General features: G+C 39.7%; 1 protein-coding gene across 1 annotated transcript; it reads right to left on the bottom strand.

Moving 5' to 3' along the window:
• Positions 1-8,862: 8,862 nt before the first annotated feature.
• LOC114306163 (uncharacterized) lies at positions 8,863-9,477 on the bottom strand. The gene has a single exon (XM_028251349.2). It carries the CDS (start codon positions 9,475-9,477, stop codon positions 8,863-8,865), a length of 615 nt encoding a protein of 204 aa, XP_028107150.2.
• Between the last annotated feature and the right edge of the window lie 10,066 nt (positions 9,478-19,543).

Genomic DNA, 19,543 nt, shown 5'->3' on the forward strand with positions numbered 1-19,543 from the left:
GAGGCGCACATGGTGGATTCCGTTGTGTATACTTATCGCAAGAGGTGCTGATAAGGCTTATGTTTGGAATCCATAATTGCGCAAGCTGTGGTCAATTTTTTTTAAAAAATCGATCACTTATTTTGAGATGATGGGATGTTGACACTATTATGGTTTGTGTCATAATGATTAGCAAATGATGATGTCAGCAGGCAAGATTGGCTCACTCACACGAGCAATCGCCCTTGGCGCTTGGGAGCGAGCAAGGATGAGACTGGTGGTTTATTTTTATTTGGAGCCAAGAGAGGCTTAAATCATCCACTATGTATGTCGCCTTGGTTATAACCAAGATGAGGTCGTGTTAAGGACCAAACATGGATGTTAGCACCCACTTTCCATGTTGTGCCTGTTATGATTAGCCAGATGCGAGATCTCATTTGGCGCCTAGAAGGCGAGCAAATAGAGAATTCGGGTTAGACGCTAGAAAGCGACTAGACTAATATCTGTACGGTGTATCGAGTATGACGTCACTCTTTATGGAAGAGTTACTCCACCGTAGCATGTATTCATACTATATGTGCTTGGCGACCGAGTAATGAGGTGAGAGAATGGATCCCTGCTTCCTCACCGTGTGAGTCTTACGTGTCATTATTGATATGACTTTCATTTATGTACCCTTTTGTGACTTTTGACTATGTCATAAGGTAAGGGGTTGATGTTCTGCTACTTTGGTATGTTGCCTGCGGTCATGCATGATTCGGCCTTAAGGGACATCACTGGGAAAGCGGTCAATTCTAAACTAAATGGCATGAGTGCAAAGGGAAGATCATCTAGTATTACACCACTGTTGTATATTCACTGCCGGCAACTCATATCGCTCTGTATGAGAGACGAATTGAGTGTGAATATATTGCAAGAATTGAGAGGGTCAAACATGCTCTTTTTGAGGGATTAGAGATGTTTTTTGGACCGGTGTAATTAGATGGGTCTGGGGTATATGAGACACTATTTCTTTTCTTTTTTGGGTTGATGTCTCTATGCTGGCTCATTTTGAGTTTCTAGTATAGAGCTCCCACATGCAGGTGTTCTCAGCGGTCGCACGGTGCATTGGCTAGTATGAGATTGTTCGTTTTTGGGGAGATTGAGATAGAGATGTGGCAGTGTCATGCCAACTCATGTGCGAGTGGGAGATGTTAGTAATGGGCGCCCATGTGGCATGACCATTAAATTTGATTTTGAATCCTTATCCAAATAGGTTTTGATTTTGAAATCAAACCTATTTAGGATAACCACTCTTGAAACAGACGTTATCAGTTTGAACTGATATAGATAGATATAATATATATTAGATATTATCTGTATCTTAACTGATATGGATAGATATTATAATATATTAAATATTTGTTATATGGTTATGGGTAATCTAAGAGAAAAAAAACGTTGAGTCTGTTTCAACCCATACACTGACTCTCTCCCAAAAAATACAACGATCAAGTCTTTGACACTGTGGTTAGTGTGGGTGATATTCAATCTGTGATATCACTCCACTGCTGGGTTGGTTCATCAAGAAGTTTCCTGGAAGCACGTGATTTATCCAAGAAGGTTCTATCATCAAGAAGGTATGATCTGATCATTTTAATCCGCTGCATATTCTGTGTTTTTTGTTTTGATTTACAAGAACACATCATAACTATTTAATTGGACACCGCATTCTACACAAGTGTTCTTAATGGCAATTACTGAATTCTCACCTTGAACGGTATGTATTTGCCTCTTGATCACAAGTAGGGATGCCTACTATCTTAATCTCTGGTTGGCTTGCAATGCTGTTCAGTGAACAACTTCATTGCATCCAACACTGCATGAAAATGTCGAGAAACCGTTTCTCCCGAATGTTGAAACCGCTCTTGAATGTTTCGGTTTTGGTAGCGGGCCAAGGTATGGATAAACATGGCAACACTTTCTTCAATGTGTAATCCATGGGGTCTTTTAGGTACCCGTAAACCAAAATCACGTCATAATGTATCACATAACGCTTTAAACACATACAGAGGCATATGCAAATTTTCTTCGCCCCTACCCAAGTGTCTATCAAATAATTCTTGAACCCATGCACGACCGGTTAAAATTGAAGTTTGACATGGGATCTTCTCCATGTACTTCACGTAATATTCCATTGCTTGTCGCGCTGTTTCAACGATTACATCGTTCTGTTGGTCCTCTTGTTCTTCTTCTTGTTCGATTATGTCATCATCATTATTTCGACACAGATTGGTACATTCACCGTTCCACGTATCAAAATTCTTGAACCCTACAATGCACACAACACAGGATTAATTACTTCGACCATGTAGTCTTGTCATATTATAAACTAATGCACAAAATAAAAAGAATGGCAACACCCATGCATACATCCACATTTTCCTACAAACCATAAAGAGGAATGTAGTCAATGAAATTGAACAATTTTAGTTGGGAATTCTGCTATAGTAAACACAAACCACGCTACGATGAAGCAATACTGCATAAAATGTTCGACATTAGGTTCGCATCCATTCACCCAAAACATTAATTTTAACTAACAATACTGATAAGCGAAGCTAGGAAAAAGCAAAAATAAAGAAACATAACAGCACAAGTCATGTCCATAAACACCCAAAACAGTTTCCATTTTCCCCCAAAACAACAAACCGCAGGACTCACAGTCCTTTGGAGGCCTTCAATGCCGCAAGCCAACCAACCACATTACAATCATCAGGCATGCACATTAGTATCTCACGGTAATCTGCATTCTCCAATGCAATACAGGCAAAGTGGAAAAGGGGCTGTCGCGACCCAAACCCGCTCCTATAAGTTTAGTGTCGTAACTGGCCAGTAATCCGAGATTACCAAAGGCCTTCCTGTACAATCAAAATAATCGGGGCTAGCGGAAGCAATATACAAAAACACCAATAGTCCAATGAGCTGTGCATCTATATGAACAAATATTTACATGCAAAAACGCTAATTTACCCACATTCAGTACATAACTTGTAACTTCACATTTTATACATAACAAAAGTTTACTTCACGATCAAAAGCTTGACAACGGCCTTCCAGGCCTAGCCCCAACTCAAAGGCACGCAGAACAACTCAGTTGGATTCAAAATGATGACTCAACTATAGACCTCTTCTAGGCTTGCCCTCCAAAATGCTCACCTATACATATATATAAAAACAGTGAGCTAAAGCCCAATGAATAACATTAAAGTAAAGGAGTTAGTGAACGAATTCCACATATAACATATCCGTAAAACAAATCATGTCACAATCATTCATATCAGTCTCATATCAGAACATAACATAATGGCACATCCAAAGGAACAGATCACATATCGTCTTCTGACTAGAGTAATCAGTTCCTGATACCGATTAAATACATATCACCACAATGAAGTAGCTAACGAGATCTCGTATCACATTTATGTCATGGACCCACATTAACATGTCGTCCCCCATAACTTGGGACTATCTATGGATGCCATAATAGATTTCAAACATAGGACATTCGTTCTCGTAAACAAATATCATTTTAAAAATCATACCTTATCAAATCACATTTGGAACATAATTTATATGAACATATCTTTACAATAACGTTACTCACAGTAGGCTTCCAGAACGGTTGGTCAAGCAGTTCTTAACTCGTGACCTACAATCACAAATATGCATAGCACGATACACAATCATCTTAAACATATTTAGTTCACTTAAGCTTTTAAATATGGATGGCTAGAATTAAGAATTAATTAGATTATTAATTTTCTTTAACCTCTAATTAAAACATGTTTAGTCTTGTATTAACCAAACTAATTAAATATAAATAATCTAATCATATACTAACCCTTATTAAGTTCACTAATTACACAATTAAACTTAAATTAGGCTCATACACATTAAATTACAATTATTCAGTTATGTTTAAATTACTGAGTCAGAAACTCATAAACATATAAATTTCGCAATTCAACTTCAATTTCAAGGCCCGAAACTTCTTCAAAAACAATTTGAATTCACAATTTCCAAGTTCAAACAAAAATCATGAGTTTAAAACAACCTGAAATTGCCATGAAGAAATCAAATCCTCACTTTATTATGTACATGTATGTAAATGTATAAAACATGCAAGTGTGAGCTCTAAAACTCAAGTTTCCATGGAATTCCCTCTCAATTGAAGACCCATGCAAGAATTCAAATGGATAAAAACAAATTTGCATAAAAATCATGCCATGCATGTAGAATTTGGGAGCTAAAACACTCATTCATCACATATGAACTCATGCATGTAACAAGCTTTTCATTACATGAACCCACTTCAAATAAGTTCATATTTTCTTGCCTAATATTAAATTCTTTAACTTAAGGGCATAATTCTTCAACTACATTCTAATTCATGAGATTAGGGAGGAGAATCCTTACCAAAAGGGAGTAAATTGTGAGGGGTAGAGTGTAGTAGCAATGGTTTCTTCACTTCACTTTCTTTTCTTCTTTCTTCCTGGGTTGAGTTTACACTCTCAAGTCTCTCTTCCTCTCTCTCTCTCTACGTGTGTAGTGTGAAACCATCCAATAAGACCCATTAGCTCTCTCATCTAAATTCATTTGATGAGTATGAAAGACGTTAGGCTCAAACTAAATACATTAATAAATTAAGTAAATTATCTAAGGCTAAGAGATTAATTAAGATTAATTTGACTCAAAGTAAATTAGTCTCAACATCTTAAAATCTTAAAATTAGCGAATAAGACGGAATCAATTTTTAATTAAACTTCCCAAATAACTCTAAAAATTCCAATTAACATATCCTTGTACTCAATTTTGATTTATGAACCCATTTATGTCATCAATTTCAATTCCAAAGTTGTATTCTCAACAAATAATTTCCCAATTTGGACAAATATACACAAATTAAATCATATAATCCGCAATTAACACATGAATAAATCAGTTAATTATAATTTGCATTTTTGGGGGTGTTACAATCTCCCCACCTTAGAAAGTTTGGTCTCCCAAACTTATCTTACTCTGTAATACGATTAGAAACCTCGGTCTTATATTATTATTCAATTCCGTCACCCATGGTCAACGCAATTCAAAGATCTATTTCAGTCATCCAGAATTCTAAATCAACTACACATTTCCATCCCATAACAGTGAAGGCAGTAGTAGTCAAGCACATAATGAACATATCTTTCACATTTCCCACAAAATCAATTGGAGATAAGGCAATGTATCTAAATAATATACTTCCAAGTAGCTAGTAACATAAATGCAACCATTCCCTGAACAAGTAATAGCAAAGGTAATACCGAGGCATTCAATCTTTGTCATAAGACATGTGCTCCCAATTAGTCGAAGTTATACAATAAACAGGTTCTCGGTTTACTCCTCCATTAGCAAAGATAACCCTATCATTCGTTCAATAACAATTCATAGTCCTCATAAACAAATCAAATCAAATCAAGGTTCCATTTCAAACGGGTTCCTTCGTCACAAAACCATGGTCTCGAGGATCTAATTCTAAGGGTCACATATCATAACAAATTACTCCGAGGAAAGATACACACACATATGAGTCCATATTCCATGATTACATAAGCATTTGGTTATAAATTCGGAAGTAATAGTATTCAATAACAAAATGTGTCCCCCGATAATCAGCATAGCTGATTTGTCAAAGTCACAACGTTTCAAAGCATCACATATCATCTCTATCATTTCAATCAGCATGTTCCCAAGTCATATCAAATTGAGGAAGGTACATAATAGTGTCTGATAAATCAGCTAATTTCTTAGTCTATCTACACGTAAGTGTTATGACCAATCAGTATTCCATGTAAGTAATAGGAGTTAAGCTTCATGAGTAAGAAAAAGCAATTATCATAATTCATTACAATAGTCCAACAAATGCCACGATGTATAATAATTTCCACATATATATGTTGCCCATAAGTAAGATAATACTCGCATCTGTTGTCTCAATATTCTACATATTTTCTGAAACTAGAGTGTAAACTCTTCCCTACCTAAGATTACTCCCCTCCGCAGTTGTGATAACCCTGGTCTGTATTATGCTAATTAATCTTAATTATGATTGTGATTATGTGTTTGATATGATTTTGAGTGCTATTTACATGAATATATGTGATTTTGAATTTCTATCTGTTCACTGTAGGAAAATCTGTTTGATTATCTACTTTAGAATTTAAATTGAAGGCCTTATCGGCCACAGAAATCGAAATTGACTACGCCATTGCGATTGGCAAAATTTTTAGAGCCTACGGTGAAATTTAATTAGAAATTGACTCGGATCAAAATAATTAGATTCAGAACGATTAAATTAAGCCCAATTGCTTAGCCTTAATCAATTTGATTAAGAGGGCCTATAAATAGGCCTCTATATACACTTAATTCCTCTCCTTTGAGTTCATTTTGCTGAGATTACACTCTAGAGAGAGAGTGTGTGCCGGTTAGAGAGAGAGAGGGAGCTCAAGTTGAAGAATTAATCAAGAAGCTTGAAGATCTTGAAGACCAATTCAAGAATTAACCATAATTTGGGTGATTAGAGCTCCTAGGTAAGCATTTGAGTATAAATTCATGTGCATAAGTTTGTAATTTTGTGAATTCAAAGTTAGATGGCAATCAAGAGCATGAGTTATGTTGATTATAATGAATTGGGAACCCATATGCACATGCATGCATAGAATTGCCATGATTTTACATATTCAAGCATGGAGCATATTGAACATGATGAATTGGGCACCAAATCTCACATGCATGCATAATTCTCATGAGTTTCACGATTATAAGCATCATTAGTGCTAGTTGAAATGGAATTAGAGTCAAAAATTTACATGCATGCTTGATTGATGGAGATATGAGGCTTGTGTGAAGTTTGAATGCATGAATTTTGGTCATGCAAGAGAAATGTTGATTAATTCAAGAATTAGATCATGATTTTGAATAATTGGTCTTATATTGCTTACATCCTCATGCTATATAATGCATTTCCACGTTTTTGAACCAAAGACATGAGTTTTGGGCCTTTGAATGTCGAGTTTGAACTTCAAAACCAGTTCTGGAAATTCCAGAATTTGGAATGTCTGCTCGAGCGGGGAAAGGGCTGCTCGAGCATGGAATGTTGGTTCCCAGAACTTTTGCAGACATTGGTGTCCACTCGAGCGGGAAGATTCACACTCGAGCGTCAAGCCATGTAGTTTGACATTCAGCTCGAGCGTCCAAAGTCATGCTCAAGCGTATTAATGAGGTAACCAGCACTTTTGCAGACAAAAGGGGGTCCGCTCAAGCGGGGAAACCTGCGCTCGAGCGGGGAGCCCTGTTTCAGAAATTTTGTAAAAAATGTTTTGTGTTTCATTTTCCATTCTCTTTTATTTCTAAGCACTCATAGGCATGCATTGAACATTGTAAACGTATTAAAAAGATAAGAATGAAGCCTAAGAGGGATATATGAATTAAAAACGGGTTGAATCGTTTGTGACCCATTATGTTCATGAAATGTATAGGGTCAAGCACAAGGGCAAACCATCTGGCAGATCACTGTGAGTAATATCTTAGTAAAAATGTTTTGAAGTATATTATTTGTCTTATTGCTTGTTCCTATAAAAATCTTGTAAGCTTGTTAATTTGAATTATGGAAAAATATCTGTTATGTCATATGATTGGGCCAAAGGCCGTTGGATACGATTGATTGGGCCAAAGGCCGTTGGATATAAATGATTGGGCCAAAGGTCGTCTGACATAAATGATTGGGCCAAAGGCCGTTTGACATAAACAATTGGGCCAAAGGCCGTTGGATGCAAATGATTGGGCCGGAGGCCATTTGACATGAATGAAATAGGTCAGAGGCCGTTCGATATGCTCGGGCTTAAAGCCGTCTAACGTACTAGGTAAAACCAAAGATGGGCCCAAGGTCGTTTGATATTTGTATATCTATTCTGAATTTCATTCATGTATTCTCTTTATTTGATATTATTTACTGGGCTTTCACTCACTCTCATTCATGTGTATATAGGTGAGCCAAGAGATGTCCAAACCCAGCCCCGGTGAAGTATGTGAGAAATAGTCAAGTATTGAGGAGTCAGCCCAACCGTCTCACGCACGAGACTCGTTTTTGCCCTTTTGTTCTTTTGTTATGTTATAAATTTTGCAGTATTGGCGAAAACGCTGGATTACCTTTGTATATAAGTTTGGCTTGGCTGACTAAGACTTGAATGATCCTGTGTGTATAAAACTTTAAGCTATTTTCCTTTTGGTGTGAGTTATTAATGAATACCTATGTTTGATACGTTTGATGTGCCACGTAAGCACAGCTCTATGGACAAAAGTTTAAGTTTGCTTCCGTTTGGCCCATTTACCCTGATGATATATGTTTATTTGGTTTGAGGTCGTAGGTAATCCATTGATTACTGGTCGGTTATGACCTTAATCGATAGAGGCGGGTTAGGGTCATGACAGCAGTAGCAATTACATTTGTTCTTGGTGTCATTTCTAATTCAAACCTACTGATAACCAGTCTTTCATTGTTTGGGTGAGCTTGTGGACAAGATTTGGCTAAGTGTCCTTTTGGTCCACATCTAAAGCAAGCCCCAGAAAGGCGGCAGCAAATGCCCCAGTGTTGTTTCCCATACTCCCTACATTTAGGTACCTCATTGTTCCCATTATTTCTTTAACTTGTATTACCAAAAGTTCTCGAATTTGATTTTTCATTCACAGAGGCCATTGATTCACTAACCATTTCCATTTTCTATTTCTTTAATTTGTTCCTTTCTCCTTCGGTTACTGTTGTTGGCTTGGGCATTTTCAAGGCAGCAATGTTTGCTTCGGACATCAAGCTCTATCAAGTACGTCCACATATTTTACCAATTTCAACACATTTACCCGATCAAGTACTTCGACATCCAATCTGCCTTTAAATTTCCTTGCCTTTTTGTAGTCAGTGTCAACCATATGAGGTGCATAACGGGCTAATTCAGTGAATTTAGCTTCGTACTCCGCTACTGACATGGTCCCCTGCTTCAACTGTTCAAATTCAGATACCTTCCTGTCTTGAATGCATTGCGGGAAGTATTTTTCATAGAAAATTTCTTTGAACCGATCCCATGTCAAGTCTCTATTCTCATCGCGAATGAGCATCCACCATCTTCTAGCTTCTTCTTTCAAAGTAAATGTTGCTAATAGAACTTTATGCACATCAATACATGGAAACACTTCAAAAATCCTTTCAGTTTCAAGCACCCACGCCTTAGCTTTTAACGATTCAATACCCCTCAAAAATTCTGGTGACTTCATTTTCTTGTATTTTTGTGTAAGAGCAATGATGTCATCATTATTGATCAGTTCCATTTGAACAAGTGGTGGAGGAGGAGGTGGGAATGGTTGTCTCTGTTGTTGTTTCCTTTGCTCTTGTTGTTGTCTCACCAATTCAGTTAAAGCCTCCACCATTCTTTCTAACCGATCTATTTTGGCATTAGAAGATTCTAACTCATATATATTTCTTGCATTTGAATTCTCCATTAGTCTATAGAATCCATAGCAGAGGGAATCATAGGCAACCAAGTTTCACAGTCGATATACAACACAATCATATGGACTATAACAACAATTCCAAATAGCGCATGGAGCATAACATAATGTTTTCCCTATTATCTCACCATCTATAGTTCTTGTTCTTTCTATTCTCTTTTCATAGGTAGAGCACAGGCAAAGAATTCCATACAGTTTCAAAGTGTTTTGTTCATGTCAATTCTCGTCGGATAAATTCCTTTTAGTTCACATGTGTTCACTTCATGTCATTTCCAAATGTGCATAGTATTCAAATTCATTTCATTTCATATAAAGTACATACACACGCACATATGTCTATGCCATGCCCTATTGCTTTTCTAGGACATTATAGCAACCCCGGTCCTTTCCCATTTGATTATAGTATCTGGACTTAGGTTCCATAGATTCTGTCATTGTATAATTGTTGTTGTTGTTCCTTATTTTCTCATTTGGAGTTAGGATGTGTTGGGCAGGTTTGTTTCAGGTTGGTTGGGTTTAGAAATCAAGTGTTGCTGTCCAGAATTTTGGATCTTCGCTCGAGCGAGGAGTTGGTCGCTCGAGCGAGCTGTTGTTTTTGGTTCTTCGCTCGAGCCGGGGTTTGGTCGCTCGAGCGAGAGTTTGCGTCTGGTTTGAACCTGTAGCTTTGCATTCTTGGCTCGAGCGAGCTTTTCTTGGCTCGAGCGAGTATTTCTTGTGTCTGGTCGCTCGAGCGACCAAGTCTTCGCTCGAGCGAGCCTGTCCAGTTTAATTAGACAGCAGCGGGTTTTTAATCAGTTTTCATCATCTTTTTAGATTCCAAACCCTAAGGTCCGACTTCTCTCTCTCCCTACTCACCTTCTCTCTTAGGTTTGATCTATTTAGAGTGTGTTTCTACCCTAGTTGCTTTATTAAAAAGATAGAGGGAGTTTATGGCTTTCATTTAATCTGAACATTTGGCGGTTTGGAGCACATTGGTATTTGGTATTCATCTTTGTCTTCTCCATTTTGGGTTGCTTTCTTCGAGGTAGGGATTTCCTACTCCATTTTATAAGTTTTGTTCTAAGTTTTGGTATTTTGATAAGTTGGGGTTACTTTGATAATTTTGGGAAAATCCTAGTTGTTTAAATTAATTAATTTGAATAATTAATTTAAGGAAATTGGGGAATTTGGTTAAATTCATGAAATTGGGAAATTTATTGCTTAAATGGTGTAGTTGGATAATGTAAATCACTCGCCCATTGAATTGTTGATATATTTATTTCCAGTCTAGAAATAACTGTTTTGGGCTATCGGTGGAGGATAGTCGTGATTGTTGTAGACATTGCATGTGGATTAGGAATAACTGAAACTAATCACATTGGTTAAGTCATTAATTTTGATTATTGCATTGATACAAAAAATACGTGTATTGATTGAGCATTGCATTTGCATACATTGTTTTGTGTGGGAGGAGATAGGGGATGTACTCCACGGTTTAGGGGAAGATAGGGGATGGACCTCTAAACCGGATTTTGTTTGGGAGGAGATAGGGGATGGACTCCATTAGCATCACTTTTATGTGTGCTTATTTATATAGAAGTGTTTTTATTGATACAGCACTAAAATGTGTATCAATCTGGAAGTATGAAGTGTTTTGATTTGAGCTTGAGTCTCATTTGTTTGTTGATATTGAAAGGATGTGAATATGATATATATAATTCACTGTTGTAAGTTTGGCCAGGTTCTGAGCCATGTTGATAAAGTTGGAAAGTAAAACATGTCTTAGACAATAGTGTCATGAGACTGTAAAATGGAGTAATTGATTATCTTGGTTAACCATCTGTTGAATGCTATTGCTTTATTCATTGCTTATATGTGGTTTAGTATATTTCTACTGGGCTGTGGCTCACCCTTTATGGGAACATCATTTTCGGGTTCAGGTGATAAGCTACCTCCAAGGACTTAGCTTGGAAGGACTTGGACTTTGAAGACTATTTCTAGTTATTTGTTTTATTTTTCATTGTTAGTATATGTAAACACTCAAGCCTAGGGCTTTATTTATATTTGAGTTAGAACTCATACTTTTGTGTCCAAGTGTTGGCTTGGAAAGATGTAAGCCGTTAGGGCATTTAATTTGATGTTACATGTAATGTTTTTGTTTAGTAAGACTCTGATGAATATTATAATGAATTATTGAAGTGTTTTCTTTAAATAATGCATGTCATTGATATATATATAATGGGTTAATTTTTAGGGCGTTACAACTTGGTATCAGAACGTGCCAGGTTTGAATACTTTGGGTACGTGGGAAGTGATTAGTATCACATTGGGTTCGTCTCGTTTGATAGAGACTTAAAGTAATGTTATATGCTGACGTGATAACATGTTTATGTGATTATGTGGGTATGGAATGTAGTTTCTAGGATGTTGATTGGACCCTTGAGTTTCTAGTAGTCTTGTTGGAAAGGCACTTGATCACTGCTGCTTCCAACCGGAACTATAGTAACGCATTGGGACTATCATTATCCAGGAATGAAATTCGTAGGTGCTTATGTGATTATGTGCTTACGTGGAATGAATTATTATTGTCCAATGCATTAGGACGCGAGTGTTTAGCTTCGACACATTTATTAATGTGCTAATGTCTTTGTTTCCTTTATTAGGATGTGAGGACGAGGACGAGGACGCGGTAGGCATGGTAGGCCGGGTAGGCAGGAGGTGCCTGTGCCAGAGGAGATTTCGGCAGTTCAGGAGGGAATTGGCCAGGCCAATGTGGCCGAGCCAGTAGGCCAGCAGGCTATGGGCGCTCTAGCCCGAGAGATAGCAGGGGCATTCAGGGAGTCAGTAGGCATTCTCAGAGTTGAGAATCAAGCTCAGGTTGTTGTTGCGGATGCAGGACCTTCCTTTCTGAAGAGGGAGTTCTTCCGGTCTAATCCGGATGAATTTGTGGGTGATCCTAAAGAGCCGCTTAAGGCAGATGAATGGCTCGAACAGACAACGAAGATGTTTGAGATGCTTGGCATCGAAGACGAGGGGTTGAAAGTGACCTTGGCATCTTTCCAGTTGAAGGGGGATGCGGGTCAGTGGTGAAAGTTTACTAAGGGTCGTATAGGAGGTACGTGGGAGGCTTTTGTGAATGCTTTCCAGGAGAAGTTCTTATCTCCAGCAGTTAGGGAGAAGCTGAGAGACCAGTTCTGCCAGCTTAAGCAGTCGAGTTCTTCAGTGGCCGAGTTTGAGGCTGCGTTTACTAGCTTGTCCAGGTTTGCACCTGAGTTGGTGGCATCTGAGGAACGTCGTTGTATCGAGTTCGAGAAGAAGTTGAGGCGTGGCCTCAAGATGAGAGTTGGGGGAACTATGATTCGGGATTATGGGCGTATGGTTGATGCTGCAGCCCATATGGAGATCATGATGCAGGAGGAGGAGGAAGGGCAGAAGGGCTTCAAGAGGAGTCAGGATGGTTAGAGTGATGGTAAGAGACAGAAGGGTTTTAATCCTCAGCAGTCTCAGAGTAGCTTTTCTAGATCGACTTTTCCTGTGCCGAGTGCTAGTTCGGGAAAAGGCAGTCAGGGAGACATTACCTGTTTCAAGTGTGGCCAGCTGGGCCACAAGTCTCCAGTTTGTCCTCAGAGGGGAGGAGTGCAAAGAGCAGCATCATCTTCGGCTCGATCTCAGAGCCAGAGTCAGGGTAGAGGCCAGCCACTCTCGTGTTATCAGTGTGGTCAGCCAGGGCATATGAAGAGGTATTGCCCTCAGTTGGGTGGCACACCTGGTGCATCTGGTTTAAGGCAGATTCAGGGTCAGCAGCCAGCTCAGTCGGGTCAGGCCTCGAGGGCCAATCAGGGGGCTTCATCGTCCCAGTCAGTGCAGCAATCTTATGCTCCTAGGGGTGAGCAGGTTGATCAGAGGTCGTCTGGGCGCGTGTACGCTGTTACCGCGTAGGATCTTGTGCCGGCACCATCAGTTGTGAGAGGTACCTTCTTGTTTTGCAACTCGGTTGCTAATGTTTTGATTGATACGGGTGCATCTCATTCCTTTGTGTCTGCTGCATTTGCATCTGTTTTGGAGTTGGAGTTAGCACAGTTAGCATCTCCTATTTGTGTAGTGTCACCTCTTGGGGGTGAATTGATTTTGAAACAAGGTGTTAGGGGTTGTGATATAGAGGTTGATTACCATAGAATCCCATTTTCATTTGTAGTTATGCCTATGAGGGGTTTTGATGTTATATTGGGTATGGACTGGTTATCGTCATACCGGGCAGTTATTGATTGCTACCGCCAGAGGGTCACTTGTTGTACCGTGAGCGGAGAGTTTTTTCATTTTCTGGGGGACCGGGTTGGTAATGTGTTGCCACCGGGGTATGTTCCGCGAGGACGGAGTGAGCTTAGTGGTCTACTTGCTAACCTTTCGATTAGTGAGGATGATGAGACTCAGATTGTGTTTCCAAGGGTGGTTTGTGAGTACTCGGACGTCTTTCCCGAGGATCTTATTGGTTTGCCACCGCATCGGGAGATTGAGTTCTCTATTGACCTAGTGCCCGGCACGGCGCCGATTTCTATGGCACCTTATCGTTTTGCCCCAGCCGAGTTAGTTGAGTTGAAGATTCAGCTCCAGGAGTTGCTAGATAAGGGTTTTATACGTCCTAGTGTTTCGCCGTGGGGAGCACCGGCCCTCTTTGTTAAAAAGAAAGGTGGTGCTTTGAGACTTTGTATAGATTACCGGAAATTGAATCGGGCTACGGTTAAGAATAAGTACCCTATGCCTCGTATAGATGATCTGTTCGATCAGTTGAAGGGTTCCCGTTGTTTCTCGAAGATAGACTTGAGATCGGGTTATCATCAGTTGAGAGTCAGGGAGGTGGATATTCCGAAGACGGCATTTCGTACACGGTATGGCCACTATGAGTTTCTGGTGATGCCATTTGGGCTCACCAATGCACCGGCAGTTTTTATGGATTTGATGAACCGGATATTCCGGGAATTTTTAGATCGTTTTGTGGTCGTCTTCGTGGACGACATCCTTATCTATTCACCTTCTGAGGAGAAGCACAAGGAACACTTGAGAGTGGTGCTTGAGTTACTTAGAGCCCATAAGCTTTATGCTAAGTTTGGGAAGTGTGAGTTCTGGCTAGAAGATGTCAAGTTCTTTCTGGGGAAGGAGTGTCTGTTGATACATCCAAGACTGAGGCAGTGCAAGATTGGGCACAGCCTAAGAGTGTGTTTGAGATCCGCAGTTTTCTGGGGTTAGCTGGGTATTACCGTCGGTTTGTGAAAGATTTCTCCAGATTAGCTTCGCCTTTGACTAGGTTGACTCGGAAGGGAGTCAAATTTGTATGGAGTGAGACTTGTGAAAAGTCGTTCCAGGAGTTGAAAGTTAGACTGACCACCGCCCCAGTATTGATTATTCCAGAGAGAGGGTTGGGTTATGCTGTCTATTGTGACGCCTCACGAGAGGGTCTGGGTTGTGTGTTGATGCAAGAAGGAAAAGTAGTTGCCTATGGCTCACGTCAGTTGAAAATTCACGAGCAGAATTACCCTACGCATGATCTAGAGTTAGCAGCTGTGATATTTGCCTTGAAGATTTTGAGGCATTATCTTTATGGTGAGAGGTTCGAGGTGTTCTCGGATCATAAGAGTCTGAAATATTTGTTTACACAGAAAGATTTGAACTTGAGGCAGAGGAGGTGGATGGAGTTCATAGAGGATTATGACTTTGAGTTGCATTATCATCCGGGAAAGGCCAATGTAGTGGCCGATGCCCTTAGCAGGAAACCTGTTGGTGACATAGCTGGTATAGCCATCCGAGAATGGGTGATGTTGGGTGCACTTGGGGAGTTTGATTTACTTTTGGGCGAATCTGTTGAGGCTGCGGCCTTGTTTTCTGTTGTTGCATAGCCTACACTTGTGAATCGAGTGTTAGAGGCTCAGAGAGGTGACTTTGAGGTAGAATCTCTTCGTGAGAAGATTTCCAGTGGGAAGGTTGAGAAGGGTTTGGCATTGTATCCCGACCTCAGTGTGAGATACCGAGACCGTCTGTTTGTGCCGGAATCTTGTCGAGAGGAGGTACTCCGAGAGTTCCATCATTCACGCCTTGCGGTGCATCCGGGAGGCACTAAGATGTATCAGTATTTGGGTCGCCAGTTCTGGTGGCGGGGTATGAAGAGAGATGTGGCAGCTTTCGTATCTAAGTGCCTTACTTGTCAGCAAGTAAAGGTCGAACATCAGAGGCCAGCGGGTTTGTTGCAACCCTTGCCTATTGCCGAGTGGAAGTGGGAACACGTCACTATGGACTTCGTTGTGGGTCTTCCGAGGACTCAGCGGGTAGTGATGCTATTTGGGTGGTTGTAGACCGGTTGACTAAGTCGGCGCACTTCATTCCTATGCGCTTGAGAGATTCGGTAGATCATCTTGCCAACTTGTACATTCGGGACATAGTGAGGTTACACGGGGTTCCAGTGACGATCATCTCAGATAGAGATCCTCGTTTTACTGCCAGGTTGTGGCAGAGTTTGCAGAGTGCCTTAGGCACTAAGTTGACCTTTAGCACGGCTTATCATCCTCAGACTGACGGGCAGTCCGAGCGTACTATTCAGATCCTTGAGAATATGCTTCGGGGTTGTGTTCTAGACTTTAGTGGGTCATGGGAGAGGCACTTGCCATTGGTGGAGTTTGCCTACAACAACAGTTTCCAGTCTAGTATCGGTATGGTACCGTTTGAGGCCTTGTATGGCCGACCGTGTAGATCTCCTGTTTGTTGGGCCGAGGTGGGTGATGCACCTCTGTTGGGTCCGGAGTTGGTGAGGGAAACGACGGAGAAAGTTGAGCTTATCCGTAAGAGACTTGTTACAGCACAGAGTCGTCAGAAATCTTATGCCGACCGTAGGAGGAGACCTTTGGTGTTTGAGGTGGGTGATCATGTCTTTTTGAAGATATCACCTAGACGGGGTTTGATGAGATTTGGGAAGAGCGGGAAGTTGTCCCCTCGGTTCATTGGTCCTTTTGAGATCCTTGAGAGGATTGGCGAGGCTACCTATCGTCTAGCTTTGCCACCGCAGTTGTCCGGAGTACATGACGTGTTTCATGTGAGTATGCTTCGGAAGTATGAGCCGGATCCATCACATGTGTTGGATTGGACCGATTTAGTGGTTGATGAGGATGTTTCATATGAGGAGAGACCGGTTCGGGTCTTGGATAGGCGGGATCAAGTTTTGCGAGGCAAAACCATCCCTTTGGTCAAAGTTTTGTGGAAACATCACGGAGTGGAGGAAGCCACTTGGGAACGTGAATTGGAAGTCCGCCAGAAATACCCGGACATGTTTATTGATTTGTAATCTTGTATTTAGATTTGGTAATATTGTTGAACTTAAGAGCTTTATATATGTCTTAAGTTGTAAAACGTTGAGTATGTTTTGGTAAATGGGTGTATCATAGAAGTTTAGTGTAACATTGCAGATGTTGATTACATTGTTGAATGTGTTGTGTTGTATATATCTTGCAATTGAATATGATATGGGAATTGCTAACATTGAAAGGAATAATGCATAATGGTGATGCAGGTTGAAATATATGTTGTTTTATATATTGTGAGATGCCTCTTGATAAAGAGATGAAGTGACCAATATTGGGTCAAGTTGTTTAGTATTGTTATATAATATCTTTTGGAATTGAGAAAAACCTGCTTTCAAAAAAAAAAAAAAAAACTTGTGCTTAATTTCGGGGACGAAATTCTTTTAAGGGGGGGAGGTTATAGCAACCCCGGTCCTTTCCCATTTGATTATAGTATCCGGACTTAGGTTCCATAGATTCTGTCATTGTATAATTGTTGTTGTTGTTCCTTATTTTCTCATTTGGAGTTAGGATGTGTTGGGCAGGTTTGTTTCAGGTTGGTTGGGTTTAGAAATCAAGTGTTGCTGTCCAGAATTTTGGATCTTCGCTCGAGCGAGGAGTTGGTCGCTCGAGCGAGCTGTTGTTTTTGGTTCTTCGCTCGAGCCGGGGTTTGGTCGCTCGAGCGAGAGTTTGCGTCTGGTTTGAACCTGTAGCTTTGCATTCTTGGCTCGAGCGAGCTTTTCTTGGCTCGAGCGAGTATTTCTTGTGTCTGGTCGCTCGAGCGACCAAGTCTTCGCTCGAGCGAGCCTGTCCAGTTTAATTAGACAGCAGCGGGTTTTTAATCAGTTTTCATCATCTTTTTAGATTCCAAACCCTAAGGTCCGACTTCTCTCTCTCCCTACTCACCTTCTCTCTTAGGTTTGATCTATTTAGAGTGTGTTTCTACCCTAGTTGCTTTATTAAAAAGATAGAGGGAGTTGATGGCTTTCATTTAATCTGAACATTTGGCGGTTTGGAGCACATTGGTATTTGGTATTCATCTTTGTCTTCTCCATTTTGGGTTGCTTTCTTCGAGGTAGGGATTTCCTACTCCATTTTATAAGTTTTGTTCTAAGTTTTGGTATTTTGATAAGTTGGGGTTACTTTGATAATTTTGGGAAAATCCTAGTTGTTTAAATTAATTAATTTGAATAATTAATTTAAGGAAATTGGGGAATTTGGTTAAATTCATGAAATTGGGAAATTTATTGCTTAAATGGTGTAGTTGGATAATGTAAATCACTCGCCCATTGAATTGTTGATATATTTATTTCCAGTCTAGAAATAACTGTTTTGGGCTATCGGTGGAGGATAGTCGTGATTGTTGTAGACATTGCATGTGGATTAGGAATAACTGAAACTAATCACATTGGTTAAGTCATTAATTTTGATTATTGCATTGATACAAAAAATACGTGTATTGATTGAGCATTGCATTTGCATACATTGTTTTGTGTGGGAGGAGATAGGGGATGTACTCCACGGTTTAGGGGAAGATAGGGGATGGACCTCTAAACCGGATTTTGTTTGGGAGGAGATAGGGGATGGACTCCATTAGCATCACTTTTATGTGTGCTTATTTATATAGAAGTGTTTTTATTGATACAGCACTAAAATGTGTATCAATCTGGAAGTATGAAGTGTTTTGATTTGAGCTTGAGTCTCATTTGTTTGTTGATATTGAAAGGATGTGAATATGATATATATAATTCACTGTTGTAAGTTTGGCCAGGTTCTGAGCCATGTTGATAAAGTTGGAAAGTAAAACGTGTCTTAGACAATAGTGTCATGAGACTGTAAAATGGAGTAATTGATTATCTTGGTTAACCATCTGTTGAATGCTATTGCTTTATTCATTGCTTATATGTGGTTTAGTATATTTCTACTGGGCTGTGGCTCACCCTTTATGGGAACATCATTTTCAGGTTCAGGTGATAAGCTACCTCCAAGGACTTAGCTTGGAAGGACTTGGACTTTGAAGACTATTTCTAGTTATTTGTTTTATTTTTCATTTTTAGTACATGTAAACACTCAAGCCTAGGGCTTTATTTATATTTGAGTTAGAACTCATACTTTTGTGTCCAAGTGTTGGCTTGGAAAGATGTAAGCCGTTAGGGCATTTAATTTGATGTTACATGTAATGTTTTTGTTTAGTAAGACTCTGATGAATATTATAATGAATTATTGAAGTGTTTTCTTTAAATAATGCATGTCATTGATATATATATAATGGGTTAATTTTTAGGGCGTTACAACATCCTATAGCTCATATGGACACGTGTGTGGGTAAATTAACTCATGCTTTGATACCATTCTGTCGTGACCCAAACCCGCCCCTATAGGTTTAGTGTCGTAACCGGCTAGTAATCTAAGATTATCAAAGGCCTTCTTGCGCAATCAAAATAATCGGGACTAGCAGAAGCAATATACAAAAACACCAATAGTCCAATGAGCTGTGCATCTATATGAACAAATATTTACATGCAAAAACGTTAATTTACCCACATTCAGTACATAACTTGTAACTTAACATTTTATACATAACAAAAGTTTACTTCATGATCAAAAGCTTGACAACGGCCTTCCAGGCCTAGCCCCAACTTAGAGGCACACAGAACAACTCGGTAGGCTTCAAAATGATGACT

Source organism: Camellia sinensis, chromosome 12 (genome assembly GCF_055761805.1).
Source record: "Camellia sinensis isolate YWXY chromosome 12, ASM5576180v1, whole genome shotgun sequence".
In the NCBI taxonomy this organism is placed as follows: domain Eukaryota; kingdom Viridiplantae; phylum Streptophyta; class Magnoliopsida; order Ericales; family Theaceae; genus Camellia; species Camellia sinensis.